This window comes from Falco cherrug, chromosome 19 (genome assembly GCF_023634085.1).
Source record: "Falco cherrug isolate bFalChe1 chromosome 19, bFalChe1.pri, whole genome shotgun sequence".
In the NCBI taxonomy this organism is placed as follows: Eukaryota; Metazoa; Chordata; class Aves; order Falconiformes; family Falconidae; genus Falco; species Falco cherrug.
In genome coordinates, this window is record NC_073715.1 from 4744166 (window position 1) to 4760577 (window position 16412).

General features: G+C 71.7%; 2 protein-coding genes across 2 annotated transcripts in view; one reads left to right on the forward strand and one right to left on the reverse strand.

Moving 5' to 3' along the window:
• DGKA (diacylglycerol kinase alpha) overlaps positions 1–7337 on the reverse strand; it is a 9727-nt gene extending 2390 nt beyond the window's left edge. Inside the window, exons 1-9 of the mRNA XM_055697241.1 lie at positions 7237–7337; positions 5093–5209; positions 2609–2685; positions 2429–2537; positions 2265–2345; positions 1750–1799; positions 1564–1638; positions 640–759; positions 369–489 (exon numbers count right to left, since the gene is read on the reverse strand). Coding sequence (XP_055553216.1) covers positions 369–489; positions 640–759; positions 1564–1638; positions 1750–1799; positions 2265–2345; positions 2429–2537; positions 2609–2685; positions 5093–5162 — 703 coding nt within the window. The 5' untranslated portion in view covers positions 5163–5209; positions 7237–7337. The remainder of the gene's footprint in view (positions 1–368; positions 490–639; positions 760–1563; positions 1639–1749; positions 1800–2264; positions 2346–2428; positions 2538–2608; positions 2686–5092; positions 5210–7236) is intronic.
• A 980-nt stretch (positions 7338–8317) lies between these two features.
• On the forward strand, positions 8318–11630 carry PYM1 (PYM homolog 1, exon junction complex associated factor). Its single transcript, XM_055697252.1, is given in 5 exon segments — positions 8318–8512; positions 10149–10204; positions 10207–10244; positions 10765–11262; positions 11406–11630. Coding segments are annotated over 5 exon segments (810 nt in total). The 5' UTR covers positions 8318–8481; the 3' UTR covers positions 11593–11630.
• The last annotated feature ends 4782 nt before the right edge of the window (positions 11631–16412 follow it).

The window sequence follows — 16412 nt, forward strand, 5'->3', positions numbered from 1 at the left end:
CCCCCCCAGCTCCCTCCCCACCCCCACCCCATCTCCACCCCCCCCACCCCCTCCCACCCCCACCCCCTCGCCATCCCCCCAGCCCCCTCCCCACCCCATTTCCCCCACTCCCCTCCCCATCGCCCCCATCTCCCCTCCCCACCCCATCGCCCCACCCCCCACCTCCATCCCCCTCTCTACCCATCCCCCCCACCTCCCCTCCCCACCCCATCCCCCAGCCCCCTTCCCCCATCTCCCCTCCCCACCCCCATCCCCATCTCCACCCCATCCCCCCCACCTCCCCTCCCCACCCCATCCCCCCCATCCCCCCATCTCCACCCCATCCCCCCACCCCCTTCTCCCCCATCTCCCCTCCCCCCCCCCCCGCTCACAGGTGCAGCTCAGCCCCTGCTTGCGCAGCCCCACCAGCAGCCCCCCGCACACGTTGCAATACGCGGGGCGGGCGAAGTGCTTCAGGCGCCACATGTGCTGCCCCTCGTCCTTCATGTGCTGCGGGGGGAGGCGGGGGGGTCAGCGCCGAGACCCCCCCCCCCAACGCCTCCCCCAGCCCCCCGACCCCCACTCACCCCCTCCAGTCCCAGCAGCACCAGCAGCGGGATGCTGGTGACCCCCCCCCGCCCCCCCCAGCCCCCCACTCACCCCCTCCAGCCCCAGCAGCACCAGCAGCGGGATGTTGGTGACCCCCCCCCGCAGCCACTCGGCCAGTGACACCGTCCCGCTGCCGTCGTAGTCGATCTCCCGCATCATCTCCTGCAGTATCTGGGGGGGGGGGGGGGGGGGGGGGCAGGGCTGGGGGGCGCCCTCCTGGGCCCCCCCCCCCCCCAGCCCCCTTCACCCCCCCCAGCCCCCCTTCATCCCACCAGCACCCACCAGCATCCAGCTCCATTTCAGCCCCCCAGACCCCCCCCCCCAGCCCCCCTTCACCCCCCCAGCGCCCCCCCACCCCCCCAGCCCCCAGCCTCCCCTCATCCCCCCAGCACCCAGCCCCGCTTCATCCCCCCAGCCCCCCAAGCCCCCCTTCACCCCCACAGCCCCCCCCAAGCCTCCCTTCATCCCCCCAGCCTCCCAAGCCCCCCTTCATCCCCACAGCCCCCCCCAAGCCCCCCTTCATCCCCCCAGCCTCCCAAGCCCCCCTTCATCCCCACAGCCCCCCCCAAGCCCCCCTTCATCCCCCCAGCCCCCCAAGCCCCCCTTCATCCCCACAGCCCCCCCCAAGCCCCCCTTCATCCCCACAGCCCCCCCTCATCCCCACAGGCCCCCCACCCCACAGCCCCCTGCCCCCTACATGACACCAGCCCCCCCCAGCACCCAGCCCCCCTTCACTCCCACAGCCCCCTCCAGAATGCCCACAGCCCCCCAGCATCCCCACGGCCCACCCAGCACCCCCACGGCCCCCCCCCCGAAATCCCCACACACCCGCCAGCATGCCCATGGCTCCCCCCAGCACCCCCACGCCCTCCCCCCCCGGATCCCCCAGTTTCCCCCAGCATCCCCCCAGCCCCTCCCAGCACCCCCACAGCACCCCAGTCCCCCCCCCATCCCCCGCCCCTTCCCCCAACTCACCGGCTTCAGCTCAGTGACATCCCAGTCCAGGTACTGGGCCACCCGCATCATCTGGGTGATGATCCGCTCCACCTCCTGGGGGGGGGGGGGCAGCATCGGGGGGGGGGGGGGGGGGGGGGCAGCGTCAGCGGGGGGGGGCAGCGTCAGCGGGGGGCCCCCCTGAAGCCCCCCCACCCCAGTGCTCACCGAGCTGTCCAGGAGTCCGTTCCCATCCTTGTCATACAGCTTGAAGGTGACTGCGGGGGGGGGACAGCGGCATCAGGCCCCCCTGAGCCCCGACCCCCCTGGGACCCCCCATCCTCCCCAGGACACCCCCCCCCCATCCCGTCCCATCCCTACCCCATACACCCCTCCCCATCCCCCCCCCCTCCCCCCTCCCATCCCCATCCCCTACCCCCCATCCCCTACCCCCCATCCCCATCCCCCCTCCCATCCCCTCCCCCCCATCCCCCCATCCGTCCCCCCAGCCCCCTCCCATCCCCTCCCCAGCCCCCCTCCCCACCTCATCCCCATCCCCCCTCCCCACCTCATCCCCTCCCCCCCATCCCCACCCCATCCCCCCCAACCCCCCTCCCCATCCCTATCCCATACTCCCCTCCCCATACGCCCCCCCCTCCCCCAATTCCCCCCCTCCCCAGAACCCCCCCCGGACCCCCCCCCTCCCCATGACCCCCCCCCTCCCCATGACCCCCCCCCCTCACACTCCAGCTTGTCCTCAGGGCGCCCCCCCTCCAGCAGCGAGAAGTAGCAGGAGACATCACTGATGCAAACCAGGTCGCTGCCTGCGGGAAGACACCCCCCCCCCCAAAAAATGAGCCTCCCCAGGGTGCGTGCCCCCCCCCAACCCCCCCCGACCCCCCCCCACCTGCCCGGCTCTGGAAGGAGGCGAAGAGGTGGCGGCAGAGCGGCTCAGGGACATCGGCCGCCTCCAGGTAGCTCCGCAGGAACAACGTGAACCCCTCAAAATCCACGCACTGGGGGGGGCACAATCAGGGGGGGTGTCCCTGGGTGCAGCCCCCCCCCAGGACCCCCCCCCGGGGCTCACCTCTCCCTGGCGGTGCTGTGCCAGGGCCCCGGAGCCATAGAAATCCTGCAGCACGTCCTGCACCTTCCTGCTGCTGTCTGGGGACACGGCAGCCGCGCTGGCACACGCGTGTGCAGCCGGCCCATGCGTGCACACGTGTGCAGAGCCAGCTACACACAGGCACACACATGTAGAGCCAGCCACATGCGAGCACAGCCAGCCACATGCGTGCAGAGCCAGCCACACACATGCACACGCGTGCAGAGCCAGGCACACGTGGGCACAGCCAGCCACATGCATGCACACGTGTGCAGAGCCAGCCACACGTGTGCAGAGCCAGCCACACATGCGTGCACACACATGCAGAGCCAGCCACACGTGTGCAGAGCCAGCTACACACAGGCACACACACATGGGCACAGCCAGCCACATGCATGCACACATGTGCAGAGCCAGCCACACGTGTGCAGAGCCAGCCAAACACGTGCATATGGGTGCAGAGCCAGCCCACGTGTGCACAGCCAGCCACATGCATGCACACATGTGCAGAGCAAGGCACACACGTGCAGAGCCAGGCACACACGGGCACAGCCAGCCACACACATGCACACACATGCAGAGCCAGCCACATGTGTGCAGAGCCAGGTACACACAGGCACACACATGCAGAGCCAGCCACACGTGGGCACAGCCAGCCACATGCATGCACACGCGTGCAGAGCCAGCCACATGCAGGCACAACCATCCACACGTGTGCAGCTAGCCACATGCATGGACACATGTGCAGAGCCAGCCACACACATGCACATGTATGCAGAGCCAGCCACATGTGTGCACAGCCAGCCACATGCGTGCACACACATGCAGAGCCAGCCAGTCACATGTACAGCCCGCCGCATGTGTGTGCAGCCAGCCCCACCCATGCACACAGACACGTGAGGCTGTCCCCACACGTACATGGCCACTGTCACCCATGCACACAGACACGTGAGGCTGTCCCCACGCGTACATGGCCACTGTCACCCATGCACGCAGACACGTGAGGCTGTCCCCACACGTACATGGCCACTGTCACCCATGCACGCAGACACGTGAGGCTGTCCCCACGCGTACATGGCCACTGTCACCCATGCACGCAGACACGTGAGGCTGTCCCCACGCGTGCACGGCCACTGTCACCCATGCACGCAGACACGTGAGGCTGTCCCCACGCGTACATGGCCACTGTCACCCATGCACGCAGACACGTGAGGCTGTCCCCACGCGTACATGGCCACTGTCACCCATGCACGCAGACACGTGAGGCTGTCCCCACGCGTACATGGCCACTGTCACCCATGCACGCAGACACGTGAGGCTGTCCCCACGCGTACATGGCCACTGTCACCCATGCACGCAGACACGTGAGGCTGTCCCCACGCGTACATGGCCACTGTCACCCATGCACGCAGACACGTGAGGCTGTCCCCACGCGTACATGGCCACTGTCACCCATGCACGCAGACACGTGAGGCTGTCCCCACGCGTACATGGCCACTGTCACCCATGCACGCAGACACGTGAGGCTGTCCCCACGCGTACATGGCCACTGTCACCCATGCACGCAGACACGTGAGGCTGTCCCCACGCGTGCATGGCCACTGTCACCCATGCACGCAGACACGTGAGGCTGTCCCTACACGTACATGGCCACTGTCACCCATGCACGCAGACACGTGAGGCTGTCCCCATGCGTGCACGGCCACTGTCACCCATGCACGCAGACACGTGAGGCTGTCCCCACGCGTGCACGGCCACTGTCACCCATGCACGCAGACACGTGAGGCTGTCCCCACGCGTACATGGCCACTGTCACCCATGCACGCAGACACGTGAGGCTGTCCCCACGCGTACATGGCCACTGTCACCCATGCACGCAGACACGTGAGGCTGTCCCCACGCGTACATGGCCACTGTCACCCATGCACGCAGACACGTGAGGCTGTCCCCACGCGTACATGGCCACTGTCACCCATGCACGCAGACACGTGAGGCTGTCCCCACGCGTGCATGGCCACTGTCACCCATGCACACAGACACGTGAGGCTGTCCCTACACGTACATGGCCACTGTCACCCATGCACGCAGACACGTGAGGCTGTCCCCATGCGTGCACGGCCACTGTCACCCATGCACGCAGACACGTGAGGCTGTCCCTACGCGTGCACAGCCACTGTCACCCATGCACGCAGACACGTGAGGCTGTCCCTACGCGTGCACAGCCACTGTCACCCATGCACGCAGACATGTGAGGCTGTCCCCACGTGTGTACACGCGTGCACGGCCACTGTCACCCATGCACACACACGTGAGCCCAGCCCCACGCGTGCCCAGCCACCCACGTGCTCACAGGTGTGTGAAGCCGCCCCCACGCATACACACGTGTGCAACCCCCTCCCCCCCCAGCACACAACTCCCCCCCACGTGTGTGCAGGTCCCGGTGTCCCCCCGTGTCCCCCCACTCACAGTCCAGGTACTTCTGCAGCTGGGCGAACTCCTGGGGGCTGAGGGTGGCCCAGTCCCGGCTCTGCTCCATGGCAGCGGGCAGGGGAGGGGTGGCCGGGCGCGGGAAGCCCACGGGCTCTGCAGTGGGTGACGGGAAAGGGGGGGCGTAGGGGGGGTGCCCAGGCACCTCACAGCACCCATGGGTGAGACCCACCGGTGGGACCCCCAGGAACCCCACAGCACCCACTGGTGAGACCCCCAGATGGGACCCCCAGGAACCCCCCAGCACCCATGGGTGGGATTCATGGGCACGCCCAGGTGGGACCCCCAGATGAAACCCCTGGGAACCCCATAGCACCCATGGGTGGGACCCCCAGATGGGACCCCCGGGCACCTCACAGCACCCATGGGTGGGACCCACCGGTGGGACCCCCAGGCACCTCACAGCACCCACTGGTGAGACCCCCAGATGGGACCCCCAAGAACCCCCAGCACCCACCGGTGGGACCCCCAGGCACCTCACAGCACCCACTGGTGAGACCCCCAGATGGGACCCCCAGGAACCCCCCAGCACCCATGGGTGGGACCCCCCAGGCACCTCACAGCACCCATGGGTGGGACCCACCAGTGGGTCCCCCGGGCACCCCACAGCACCCACTGGTGAGACCACCAGATGGGACCACTGGGAACGCCACAGCACCTATGGGTGGGATTCATGGGCACCCCCAGGTGGGACCCCCCGGCACCCCCCAGCACCCACTGGTGAGACCCCCGGGCACTCCATGGTACCCACTGGTGGGACCCCCAGGAACCCCCCTGCACCCATGGGTGGGATTCATGGGCACTCCCAGGTGGGACCCTCAGGCACCTCACAGCACCCATGGGTGGGACCCCCAGATGGGACCCCCGGGCACCTCACAGCACCCATGGGTGGGACCCACCGGTGGGACCCCCAGGCACCTCACAGCACCCACTGGTGAGACCCCCAGATGGGACCCCCAGGAACCCCCCAGCACCCATGGGTGGGACCCCCAGGCACCTCACAGCACCCATGGGTGGGACCCACCAGTGGGTCCCCCGGGCACCCCACAGCACCCACTGGTGAGACCCCCAGATGGGACCACTGGGAACGCCACAGCACCCATGGGTGGGACCCCCAGATGGGACCCCCGGGCACCTCACAGCACCCATGGGTGGGACCCACCGGTGGGACCCCCCAGGCACCTCACAGCACCCACTGGTGGGACCCCCAGGAACCCCCCTGCACCCATGGGTGGGATTCATGGGCACTCCCAGGTGGGACCCTCAGGCACCTCACAGCACCCATGGGTGGGACCCCCAGATGGGACCCCCGGGCACCTCACAGCACCCATGGGTGGGACCCACCGGTGGGACCCCCAGGCACCTCACAGCACCCACTGGTGAGACCCCCAGATGGGACCCCCAGGAACCCCCCAGCACCCACGGGTGGGATTCATGGGCACTCCCAGGTGGGACCCCCCAGGAACCCCCCAGCACCCATGGGTGGGACCCCCAGGCACCCCACAGCACCCACTGGTGAGACCCCCAGATGGGACCCCCAGGAACCCCCCAGCACCCACGGGTGGGATTCATGGGCACTCCCAGGTGGGACCCCCAGGAACCCCACAGCACCCATGGGTGGGACCCCCAGGTGGGTCCCCCGGGCACCCCACAGCACCCACGGGTGAGACCCCCAGCTGGGACCCTGGGAACCCCCCAGCACCCATGGGTGGGACCCACCGGTGGGACCCCCCGGCACCCCACAGCATCCAGGAGCAGGACCCCAGGGTGGCCCCCCCGCCCCCCCCCGCCGAACGCCCGCAGGACGTGGGGCTCCCACGGGGCTGAGTCACGCCGGGACCGGGATCGGGACCCGCCCAACGGGGGGGGGGGCACCGCGAGGGACCGGGACCCCCCTCGGGACCCCCCCCCCCGTGCCCGGGACCCCCCCCCGTGCCCCTTCCCCCCCGGTCACGGACCCCCCCTCCCCCCGTTCGCCGCCGGTCGCACGGGGACCCCCGTGGGCGCCCCCGCCCGCCCCGCCCCCACGCTGGGGCATCCCCGGGGCCTCCACCGCCCCCTCCCCGCCCCCCCCCGCGCCCCCCCCGGGACCCCCCATCCCGGGGCCGCTGCCCTGCTCGTACCTGCGGGTCCCGCGGCGGCTCCGGGCCCGGCCCCGTGACATCATGGCGGGGGCGGCACCGGCTGCACGTGCCGCGGGGGGGGCCCGACGGCGGGGGGGGGGGAGGGGAGCACCGGGCGGCGCTGCCGTTGCAGCCTGTCTGCGGGGGGGGGGCGGGAACCCCCTGGGAATCACCCCCCCGCGACCCCCCCCGTGACACCCCCCGTGCATCCCCCCTCCGTGCATCCCCCCCGCCGCATCCCCCCCCCGGGCATCCCCCCCCCCCCATGCATCCCCCCCCTCCCCGTGACACCCCCCCCCTCCCCGTGACACCCCCCCCGTGATTCCCCCCCATTCAACCCCCCCGTGCCCCCCCTCTCGTGACACCCCCCCCGGGTGGGGCTCGGGGCCGTCCAGGGACCCCCCAGCACGGCCGGGCCTTGGGGGGGGGGGGGGGAACGACCCCACGCGGCCCCTGGGCCGGGGTGCGGGGCCCCCCCGTGACCAGCCCCCCCGTGACCAGCCCCCCCCGTGACCAGCCCCCCCCGCCCGACTGGAAACCCCCGGGGGGGGCGCGTGGGCGGCCAAGGCGGGGGGCCCCCCGGGGGGGGGCGATCTGTGGCCATCGAGGGGGGGTGTCTGTACCCTGGGGGGGTCCCCAGCCCGGGGGGTCCTTTATACTGGGAGGGGGGTCCTTATCCTGGGGGGGGGGGGCTCAGAGGGGGGTCTTTATCCTGGGGGGAGCGCAGCCCCGGGGGGGTCTCGGAGGGTGGTTGAAGGGCGTTCCCCAGTCCGGGGGGGGGCTGGGGAGGGGGTCCTTATCCTGGGGGTCTCTATGGGGGGGGACCAGCCCCTGGGGTCTCCACTTCCAGACGTGGCCGGGGGGGGGTCCCCACCCCGGGGTGGCTGCTCGCCCCCCCCCCCCCCAGCGGTATCTGGGGGTGGGGAGGGCCGGGCACTCCCGGGGGTCCTCGGGGTACCGGGGGGGGGTGTGGGTGGGGTGTGAGGTGTCACTCCCAGCCCCGCGTGTCCCCCTGCGTCCCCCACCGCGGCCACCGTGGCGGCTTCGCACCTCGCGGGGGGGGGGGGGGCGGGGCACGGACTCGGGGGGGCTGCCCCGGTGCATGCCGGTGCTCCCCAACCGCGGGCGCTGCCCCTTTAAAAACAAAATGGCCGCCCGCAGCGCGTCCGCATCCCCGGCCACGCCCAGCGCTGGCGCCACTTCCGGGGCGGGGCCGGGGGACCGGAAGTGTGTCGCGCTCGCAAGATGGCGACTCCCTATGTGACTGACGAGACCGGTGAGTGCGGTCCGGCCCGGCGCCGTGGGGCTGGCGACCCCCATGGGGCCCGGGGCCCCCCTGACTTCGTGGGACGGGGCCCGTCGCCGACCCTGCGCCCAATGGGCCGTCCCCCCCCGCCCCCCCCGGGCCTCTCCGCCGGCCCGGTGCTGTGGGGCCGGTCCTGGGGGGGGGGTTACCGTGGGGCTCCTCGTGGGGTCGGGTGCTCCCTCGCCCGTTCTGTCGTGGGTGGCGTGTCCCGCCTAGCCGGGATCCGTGGGGCTGGGCCCACCTGCCCCCCCGCCCCGGGGGTGTGCGGTGTCCCGTGTCCCCACCCTTGACCTGGGGGGGGAGGCGTAGGGGGGGGCCCTGGGCCGCCGTGGGGTGCGTGGGGCGGCCTGTGGGGGGTCCTGGGGTCCCCGTGGGGTGCGTGGGGCGGCCTGTGGGGGGTCCTGGGGTCCCCGTGGGGTGCGTGGGGCGGCCTGTGGGGGGTCCTGGGGTCCCCGTGGGGTGCGTGGGGCGGCCTGTGGGGGGTTCTAGGGTCCCTGTGGGGTGCGTAGGACATCTCAAGGTGTCCCATAGGGCGCCCTGGCTCCACTGTGGGGTGCGTGGGGCATCCCAGGGTGACCTGTGGGGGGTCCTGGGGTCCTCGTGGGGTGCATGGGTCAGCCTGTGGGGGGTCCTGGGGTCGCTGGGGGGTCCCCTGGGGTTTGTGGGGCGTCTCAGGTTGTCCTGTGGGGCATCTTGGCTCTGCTGTGGGGTGCGTGGAGCCTCCCATGGGGTGCTTGGGGTCCCCGTGGGGTGCATGGGGCCGTCTGTAGAGGGTCCTGGGGTCCCCGTGGGGAGTCTTGGGGTCCCCGTGGGGTGTGTGGGGCATCTCGAGGTGTCCCGTGGGGCATCCTGGCTCTGCTGTGGGGGCTGTGGGTCCTCCTGTGGGGTGCTTGGGGCCCTCATGGGGTGCATGAGGTGGCCTGTAGGGGGTCCTGGGGCATCTCAGGGTGTCCCATGGAGCATCCCGGGACCTCCCGTGGGGTGTCCTGGGGTCCCCATGGGGTGTGTGGGGTCCCCGTGGGGTACATGGGGCAGCCTGTAGGGGATCCTGGGGTCCTCATGGAGTGTGTGAGGGCCCCATGGGGTGCGTGGGGCACCTCAGGGTGTCCTGTGGGGCGTCCTAGCTCTGCTGTGGGGTACGTGGGGCATCCCATGAGGTTGCCCTCTGGCCCTTGTGGGGTGTGTGGGGTGGTCCAGGGCCCCCATGGGGTGCGTGTGATGGCCTGTGGGGAGTCCTAGAGTCGCTGTGGGGTGCATGGGGCACCTCAGCAGGTCCTGTGGTGCATCCTGGGTCTGCTGTGGGGTGTGTGTGGCATCTCAAGGCCACCATGGGGTGCATGTAGCATCCCATGGGGCACTCCAGGGCTGTTATGGGGCGTATGTGGGGTGCGTGGGGCATCCCAGGACCACTCTGGAGTGCATGGGGCATCTTGGGACGTCCTGGGGGGTGTCCTGGGGCATCCCAGGGAGAGCATGGGGCACCCTGGGGCCACTGTAGAGGGGGGGGGTGGCATCCTATGGGGCATCCCAGGGCCGTCATGGGGCGCAGGTGGGGTGCGTGGGGCATCCCTGGGCCACCAGCCGACGGCTCGTTGCCCCCCCCCAGGGAAGTACATCGCCTCCACGCAGCGCCCCGACGGCACCTGGCGGAAGCAGCGGAGGGTGTGAAGGAGGGCTACGTGCCCCAGGAGGAGGTGCCGGTGTAAGTTGGGGGTGGGGGGGGGTATCCCCCTGGGGGGGCTCCCGGCTCCCCCCCTCCGGTGTTGGGGGTCTATGAGAGGGGAGCGGAGCTGCCGGCGCGTCCCGGTCCTGGGCTGCGCGCGCCGGGTGACGTCTTGAGGTCTCAGTCTCTTTCCAGGTGCCCGGAGCAATTCCGACCCCCTCACCCCTACCCCATAAGCCGCGTCCTGCCGGTACGTATCGACTCCCACCCCCCCCTCCTCCTCGGGGGGGCCGTGCGGGTCCCGGCTGACCCACGGACGCGAGGAGGACCCCCGAGCCCACCGGGGCGGTGAGGTGACCCGCTCCGTGGTGGAGAGGGGGGGGGGGACACAGAGCCCGCAGGATCCCCCGTTCTGGATATGGGGGGGGGGGGGGGCTGCTCCGCGTCAGAGCTTTTACCGGAGGCACGGAGCGCCGCCACCGGGGTTTGGCGAGTGGGGGGGTGTTTGGCACCGGGGGGTGGGGGGAGAAGCGCCTTCACGGGTTCTCGTTTTGCGCAGGTACGAGAATAAATACGTGAAGTTTTTCAAAAGCAAACCCGAGCTGCCGCCGGGGCTGAGCCTGGAGGCGGCCGCGCAGCCCGGCAAGGCGGAGAGCAGCGAAGCGGGACTGTCCAAGGCGGCGAAAAGGAACTTGAAACGCAAAGAGAAGAGGAAGCAGCAGCAGGAGAAGGGCGAGAGGGAAGCGGACGAACTGATCCAGGCGTTGGAAAAAGCCTCGCTGGCGGGGGGCGGCGGCGGGGACAAGGGGCAGCCAGGGGACAGTCGGGGGGCTGCGCCGCAGCCGGCCTGTGGCACCGGCCCCCCCACCGAGGGGGAAGCCCCCGCCTCGGAGAAGAGCAAGAAGATCAAGAACCTGAAGAAGAAGCTGCGGCAGGTGGAGGAGCTGCAGCAGCGGCTGCGCGCGGGGGAGATCAAGCAGCCGACGAAGGAGCAGCTGGAGAAGCTGGGGCGCAGGAAAGCCTTGGAGGAGGAACTGCGGGACCTGGAGCTGGACTCGTAAGGGGCGGGCGGGGGGCGCGGGGGGGGCTGGGGAGGGGGGGAGCGCGGGGGGGGGCGTCCCCAGCACACAGCCGCCCCGGGGAGTCGGTTCGGGCGGGTGCCATCCGTGTGGTTTTATTTTTATTTTTATTTTTTTTCAGAACAGTTGTCCCCAAGCCCTCGGTGTTCCAAACCCGGCCGCTCAAACACCTCTTCCCCCCCACCCCCTTTTCTTTTTTTTTTTTTTTTATTTTATTTTTATTTGGGGCGGGGCAGCGGCCCCCCCGCTTCCATCTCCCCCAGCCCCTTGTGTTCTGTGTTGCGGCCTCTCCCTCCCTTTATTTTTAAAAATCACGCAATAATAAAATTGCAGTAGTGCCCCGGCAGGGGGGGGGTCAGCTCTGCCTTCCCGGGGGGGGGAGGGGCTGGGGGGGGCAGGGGGGGGGGGGGGCAGAGCCCAGCCCCTGCCCCGGTGCTGCTCATGGGGGGCAGCAGGACCCCTCCCGGGGGGGGTCTCTCACCCTGTAACCCCCCCCCGCCATCCAGCCACCACAGTGCTGCAGTGACAGTGGGGCCACAGGGGGGACCACACAAGCCCCCTCCACATCCCTGGAGATGGGGGGGGGGGGGGAGGGCTGGATACCCCCCCCCCAGCTCTGGCTGTGTCCGTCGTCCGTCGTCCCCCCCCCGATGCTGGGGCTGCCCCACATTCCCCAGGGAGCAGCTGCCTGGGCCCCTCGTTGCCCCCTGTGGGGTGCTGAGGGGGGGGCTCCCCCCCCAGGGCTTTCCACTGGCCTCGGGGCTGGGGTGGGGGTCCCAGGGATTGGGGAGGGGGATGCTGGGGGGGTTCCAGTGACAAACTGTGTGAGAGGGGGGGCCCGGGGCATCGCAGTGCCCCAAAATCAGCCCCATGTCCCCTGTCCCCCCCAGGTGCCCTCATGGTGTGGGGGGGCTCTTTGCAGCACCGATATGCCCCCCCCTGTCCCCCAGCCTTGACCCCAGACCCCCCACCCGGGCAGGACCTGCTCCTTTAAAGGTGGAGGGGGGCGCGGGGGGTCCCCCCCACCTTCCTGCCCCTGGCCACAGGTGACAAGCTCTGGCAGCACCGGGGGGGCTCACACTGACACCCCACCCCACCCCCCCAAAGCTCTACAACGCAGCAGCTCCTTGTACGAGTCCCTGGGGGGGGCCCTTCCCCGTGGTGGGGGTCACCCTGCTCCTTTGGGGGCCTTGGGGCAGGGCTGGGGGGCAGGGAGGCCCCATGGCAGGGTGAGCCCCCCTGAGCGGAGGGGGTTGTGGGCAGGGGCACAGCGTTTGGGGAGGTCCTACAGAAATACATGGGGCTTGGTTGGGGGGGGGGGCTGCTCCCCCCCCCCCCCCCCCCCCCCCGGCTCTCCCCTGTGGGGCTGAAGTGGGTTTGGGGGCAGGTTATGGGGCTGGCAGCTGTGGGGCAGGTTGTGGGGCTGTGGGGCACTGGCTTTGCCCCACCACCAGGGGGCACCCCAGTCTCCTGTGCCCTGAAGCCCCGCCTCCTGCGGCCACACCCCAGGCGGGGGGTGGGGTGGGTGGAGCATCTGGCCTCTCATTTGCCTATTTAAAGGGGCAGGCACTGTGTGTGTAGGGGGTGCCGCGGGCCCCCAAGGCACATCGGTGGGGTGGGGGTGCTCACACGGGGGGGGGGGGGGGGGGGGAAAGGACATGGGGGGCACTGCCAGCCCCATGGCCAGTGCCAGCCCCATGGCCAGTGCCATCATCACCTCTCACCCGCCCCCAGCCCCTGGTGCCCACCTCCTCATTGTGGTCCCATCCTTGCCCCCCGCCCCATCCTCACCCCGCGTCCCGTCCCCTCCCCCCCATCCCGCTCACCCACGCACTGCCACCCTCCCGAGCCCCCCGGCCGGGGGGTGCCCCTCTGTGCCCCCCAACCATGGTGGTCCCATCCTTGCCCTCCCTTCTCCCATCCCATCCTCCTCACCTACACGCTGTGACCCCCACCCCCTTGCCTGGCCAAGGGGGTGCCCCCTCCCCCCCCCCACGCCCCCCCACTCACTGTCGGTGCGGGAGGGGCCGTGGGCCGTCAGGTTCCACTGCAGCAAGCCGGGCCGGGAGGCTGAGCACCACCGGCCAGGCGCCCAGCACCGCCGGCACCAGCCGCACGCGGTCGTAGCCGTAGAGCGCCGGTGCCAGCGCCTCCGCCAAGTAACGGGCGCAGGTCACGATGGCGGCGGCTGGGGACGGCGGCGGCGGAGACGATGGTCAGCGCCTGCGGCCACACGGTGCCAGGAGGGCACAGAGCAGCGGCAGCATGGTGCCCACCAGCACCCAGGGCACAGGAGGCAGCAGTGGCAGGGCCACCAGTAGTGGCAGGGCCACCAGTAGTGGCAGCCCCAGCAGTGGCGGCAGCCCCAGCAGCGGCGCGGGGGTGACCAGGCCGAAGCGGCCGCCCCCCCGCAGAGCAGCCCCATGGCCGGGGGCGATGCCCGCGCCCCCCTCCTCCGGCCCAGCCGCACCACACGCGCCCGCTGCCACCACAGGGAGGTGACAGCCGAGCCCGGTGACACCCCCGCGCCCACCCCAGGCTCCCGCTGCTTCAAGGCCACCACGTCCCCTCGGGGCTGCCCCTGCATCCCCCACCTTGTCCCCCCCCCCGCACCAGCTGTGCTGCCTGTGCCCCATGGCCATGCCACACTGTCCCCCATGCCACCCCCACTGGCCGTGCCCCTCCCCCCCCATATCCCTGCAAAGCCACCCCCCATGTGCCTGCTGTACCCAAGTGCCCCCCATATCACCCCATGCCCCCCAAAATGCCACCTGTACCCCCTCACGTGCCCAATGTGCCCCCCATACCCACCATACTCCTCCCCCTACATGCCCAGAGTGCCCCCCCCGCCAGGTGCCCCCCCCCCATCGCCCCTCCCCCCCCAGGTGGCACACACAGCCCCCCCCCCCTGCTGACTGAAGCAGCCCCAGGAGTGCACGGGGGGGGGGGGGGGGCTCCATCGCCTGGGGACTGCGGGGCTGGGGGTGGTGCTGAGCCCCCCGCGCCCCCCACCCCCTCCGGCTCAGCGGGGCACCTCCCCGCACCCACATCTGGCAGTGGCACTACGGGGGGGGGGGGGGCACATCTGGGGGGGAATGGGGGGGGGGGGGCTGGGTGCCACGAAAAGTGTGGGGAGCTGCTGGGGGGTGCCACGGGGGCTGGGAGGGGAACCGGGAGCTACTGGGGACAGCATACTGGGAACGCTGGGAGAGGGAACTGGGAGCTGCTGGGGACAGTGAGCTGGGGGCACTGGGAGAGGGAACTGGGAGCACTGGGAGGCACTGGGGGACAGTGAGCTGGGAGTGCTGGGAGAGGGAACTGGGAGCTACTGGGGACAGCGAGGTGGCACTAATGGGAGCACTGGGGGACAGCGAGCTGAGGGCGCTGGGAGCTGCGGGGGGGGGGGGGGGGGGGCGGCGGTGCCGGCTGGGGGGCACTGGGAGTACTGGGGGGGGGGGGGGGCCTGGGGGGGGTCGGGGGTCGCTCGGTGCCGGTGCCCCCCCCCCCCCCCCAATGCCGGGACTCACCTGCTCGCTCAGTCGCCGCCGCGCTGGGTCCGGTCACGGAGCCCAGATGGGGCGGGGGGCGGGGCGGGGGCGGAGGGGGGCGTGGCCTCGCGGGGAGGGGCGGGGGGCTGCGGGCGGGGGTCCCCGTGCGGGGCCGGGGGGGGGGACACGCGCGTAGGGGCGGACACGCGGGGGTCGGGGGTGATGCTGCGTGCGCTGGGGAGGGGGTCCCCGGCATGGGGGGAGGGGTCACGGCCGGGGAGGGGGGGCAGGGAGGGGGGTCACGGCGGGGGAGGGGGGGCAGGGAGGGGGAGTGGCTCACACCGGGGGAGGGGGTCACGGCTGGGGGAGGGGCCCCGCCGCGTCCCGGGCTCAGCCCTGAGCAGGGCCCTGGTGGGGGGGAGGGGCGGGGGGCGGGGCCAAGGGCACGAGGTTTGCCCCTTTCCCCCCCCCCCCAGCAGCGCTGCCGGCTGGGGGAGGGGCCGGTGCCCCCCGGCGTGGCCCAGGTGGCAGCAGCGGGGGGGAGGGGGTGTCCCATGGGGAGGGGGTCCCGGCCCCCCCCCCCCCCCCCGGACTGCTCGGGCACGCGGGGTCCCGGGGCTGCCGAAATCCCCAATTAACGATCAATTAACGCGCCGCGCGCACGGCGCGGGGCCAGGCTGCCCCGCCCCCCCCCCTCCGGGACGAGCCCTTCCCCCCCCCCCGCGCTCTCCCCGGGGCTGGGGGTGAAGGGACCCCCCGGGGGGGGGGGCGGCGACGAGCCCCTGACGTGTCTCTCAGCAACGGGTCCCCCGAGCAGCCCCCCGACATGTCCCCAAGCCCCCCGACGGGTTCCCCGACCAGCCCCCCAATGCGTCCCCAAGCCCCCCGACATGTCCCCAGCCCCCCCAACGGGTCCCCAAGCCCCCCGACGTGTCCCCCAACCAGCCCCCCGACGTGTCCCCAACCCCCCTGACGGGTCCCCGACCAGCCCCCCAATGTGTCCCCAAGCCCCCCGACATATCCCCAAACCCCCGAACGGGTCCCCAACTACCCCCCCCCCCCGTCCCCAAGCCCCCCAACGGGTCCCCAAGCCCCCCGACGTGTCGCCCGAGCAGCCCCTAGCGGGTCCCCAAGCCCCCTGACAGGTTCCCAGACCAGCCCCCCGACATGTCCCCCAGACCCCCCGATGGGTCCCACAACCAGCCCCCCGACATGTCCCCAGATCCCCTGACGGGTACCCGACCAGTCCCCCGACATGTCCCCAGGCCCCCCCAATGTGTCCCCAAGCCCCCCAACGGGTCCCCAACTAACCCCCCCCCACGTCCCCAAGACCCCCGATGGGTCCCCCAGACCCCCGATGGGTCCCCCAACCAGCCCTCCGATGTGTCCCCAAGCCCCCCGACATGTCCCCAGGCCCCTCAATGTGTCCCAAGCCCCCCGCCGGGTCCCCCGACCAGCCCCTCCCCACGTCCCCAAGCCCCCCGACGGGTCCCCCAACCAGCCTCCCAACACATCCCCAAGTCCCCCGATATGTCCCCAAGCCCCCCGACATGTGCCCCGGGCAGCGGGGACCCCCTGGGTGGGGGCACTGGGCGGAGGAGCCGCCGCAGCCCTCCGCCCCCCGCTGGGTGGGAAGTGGG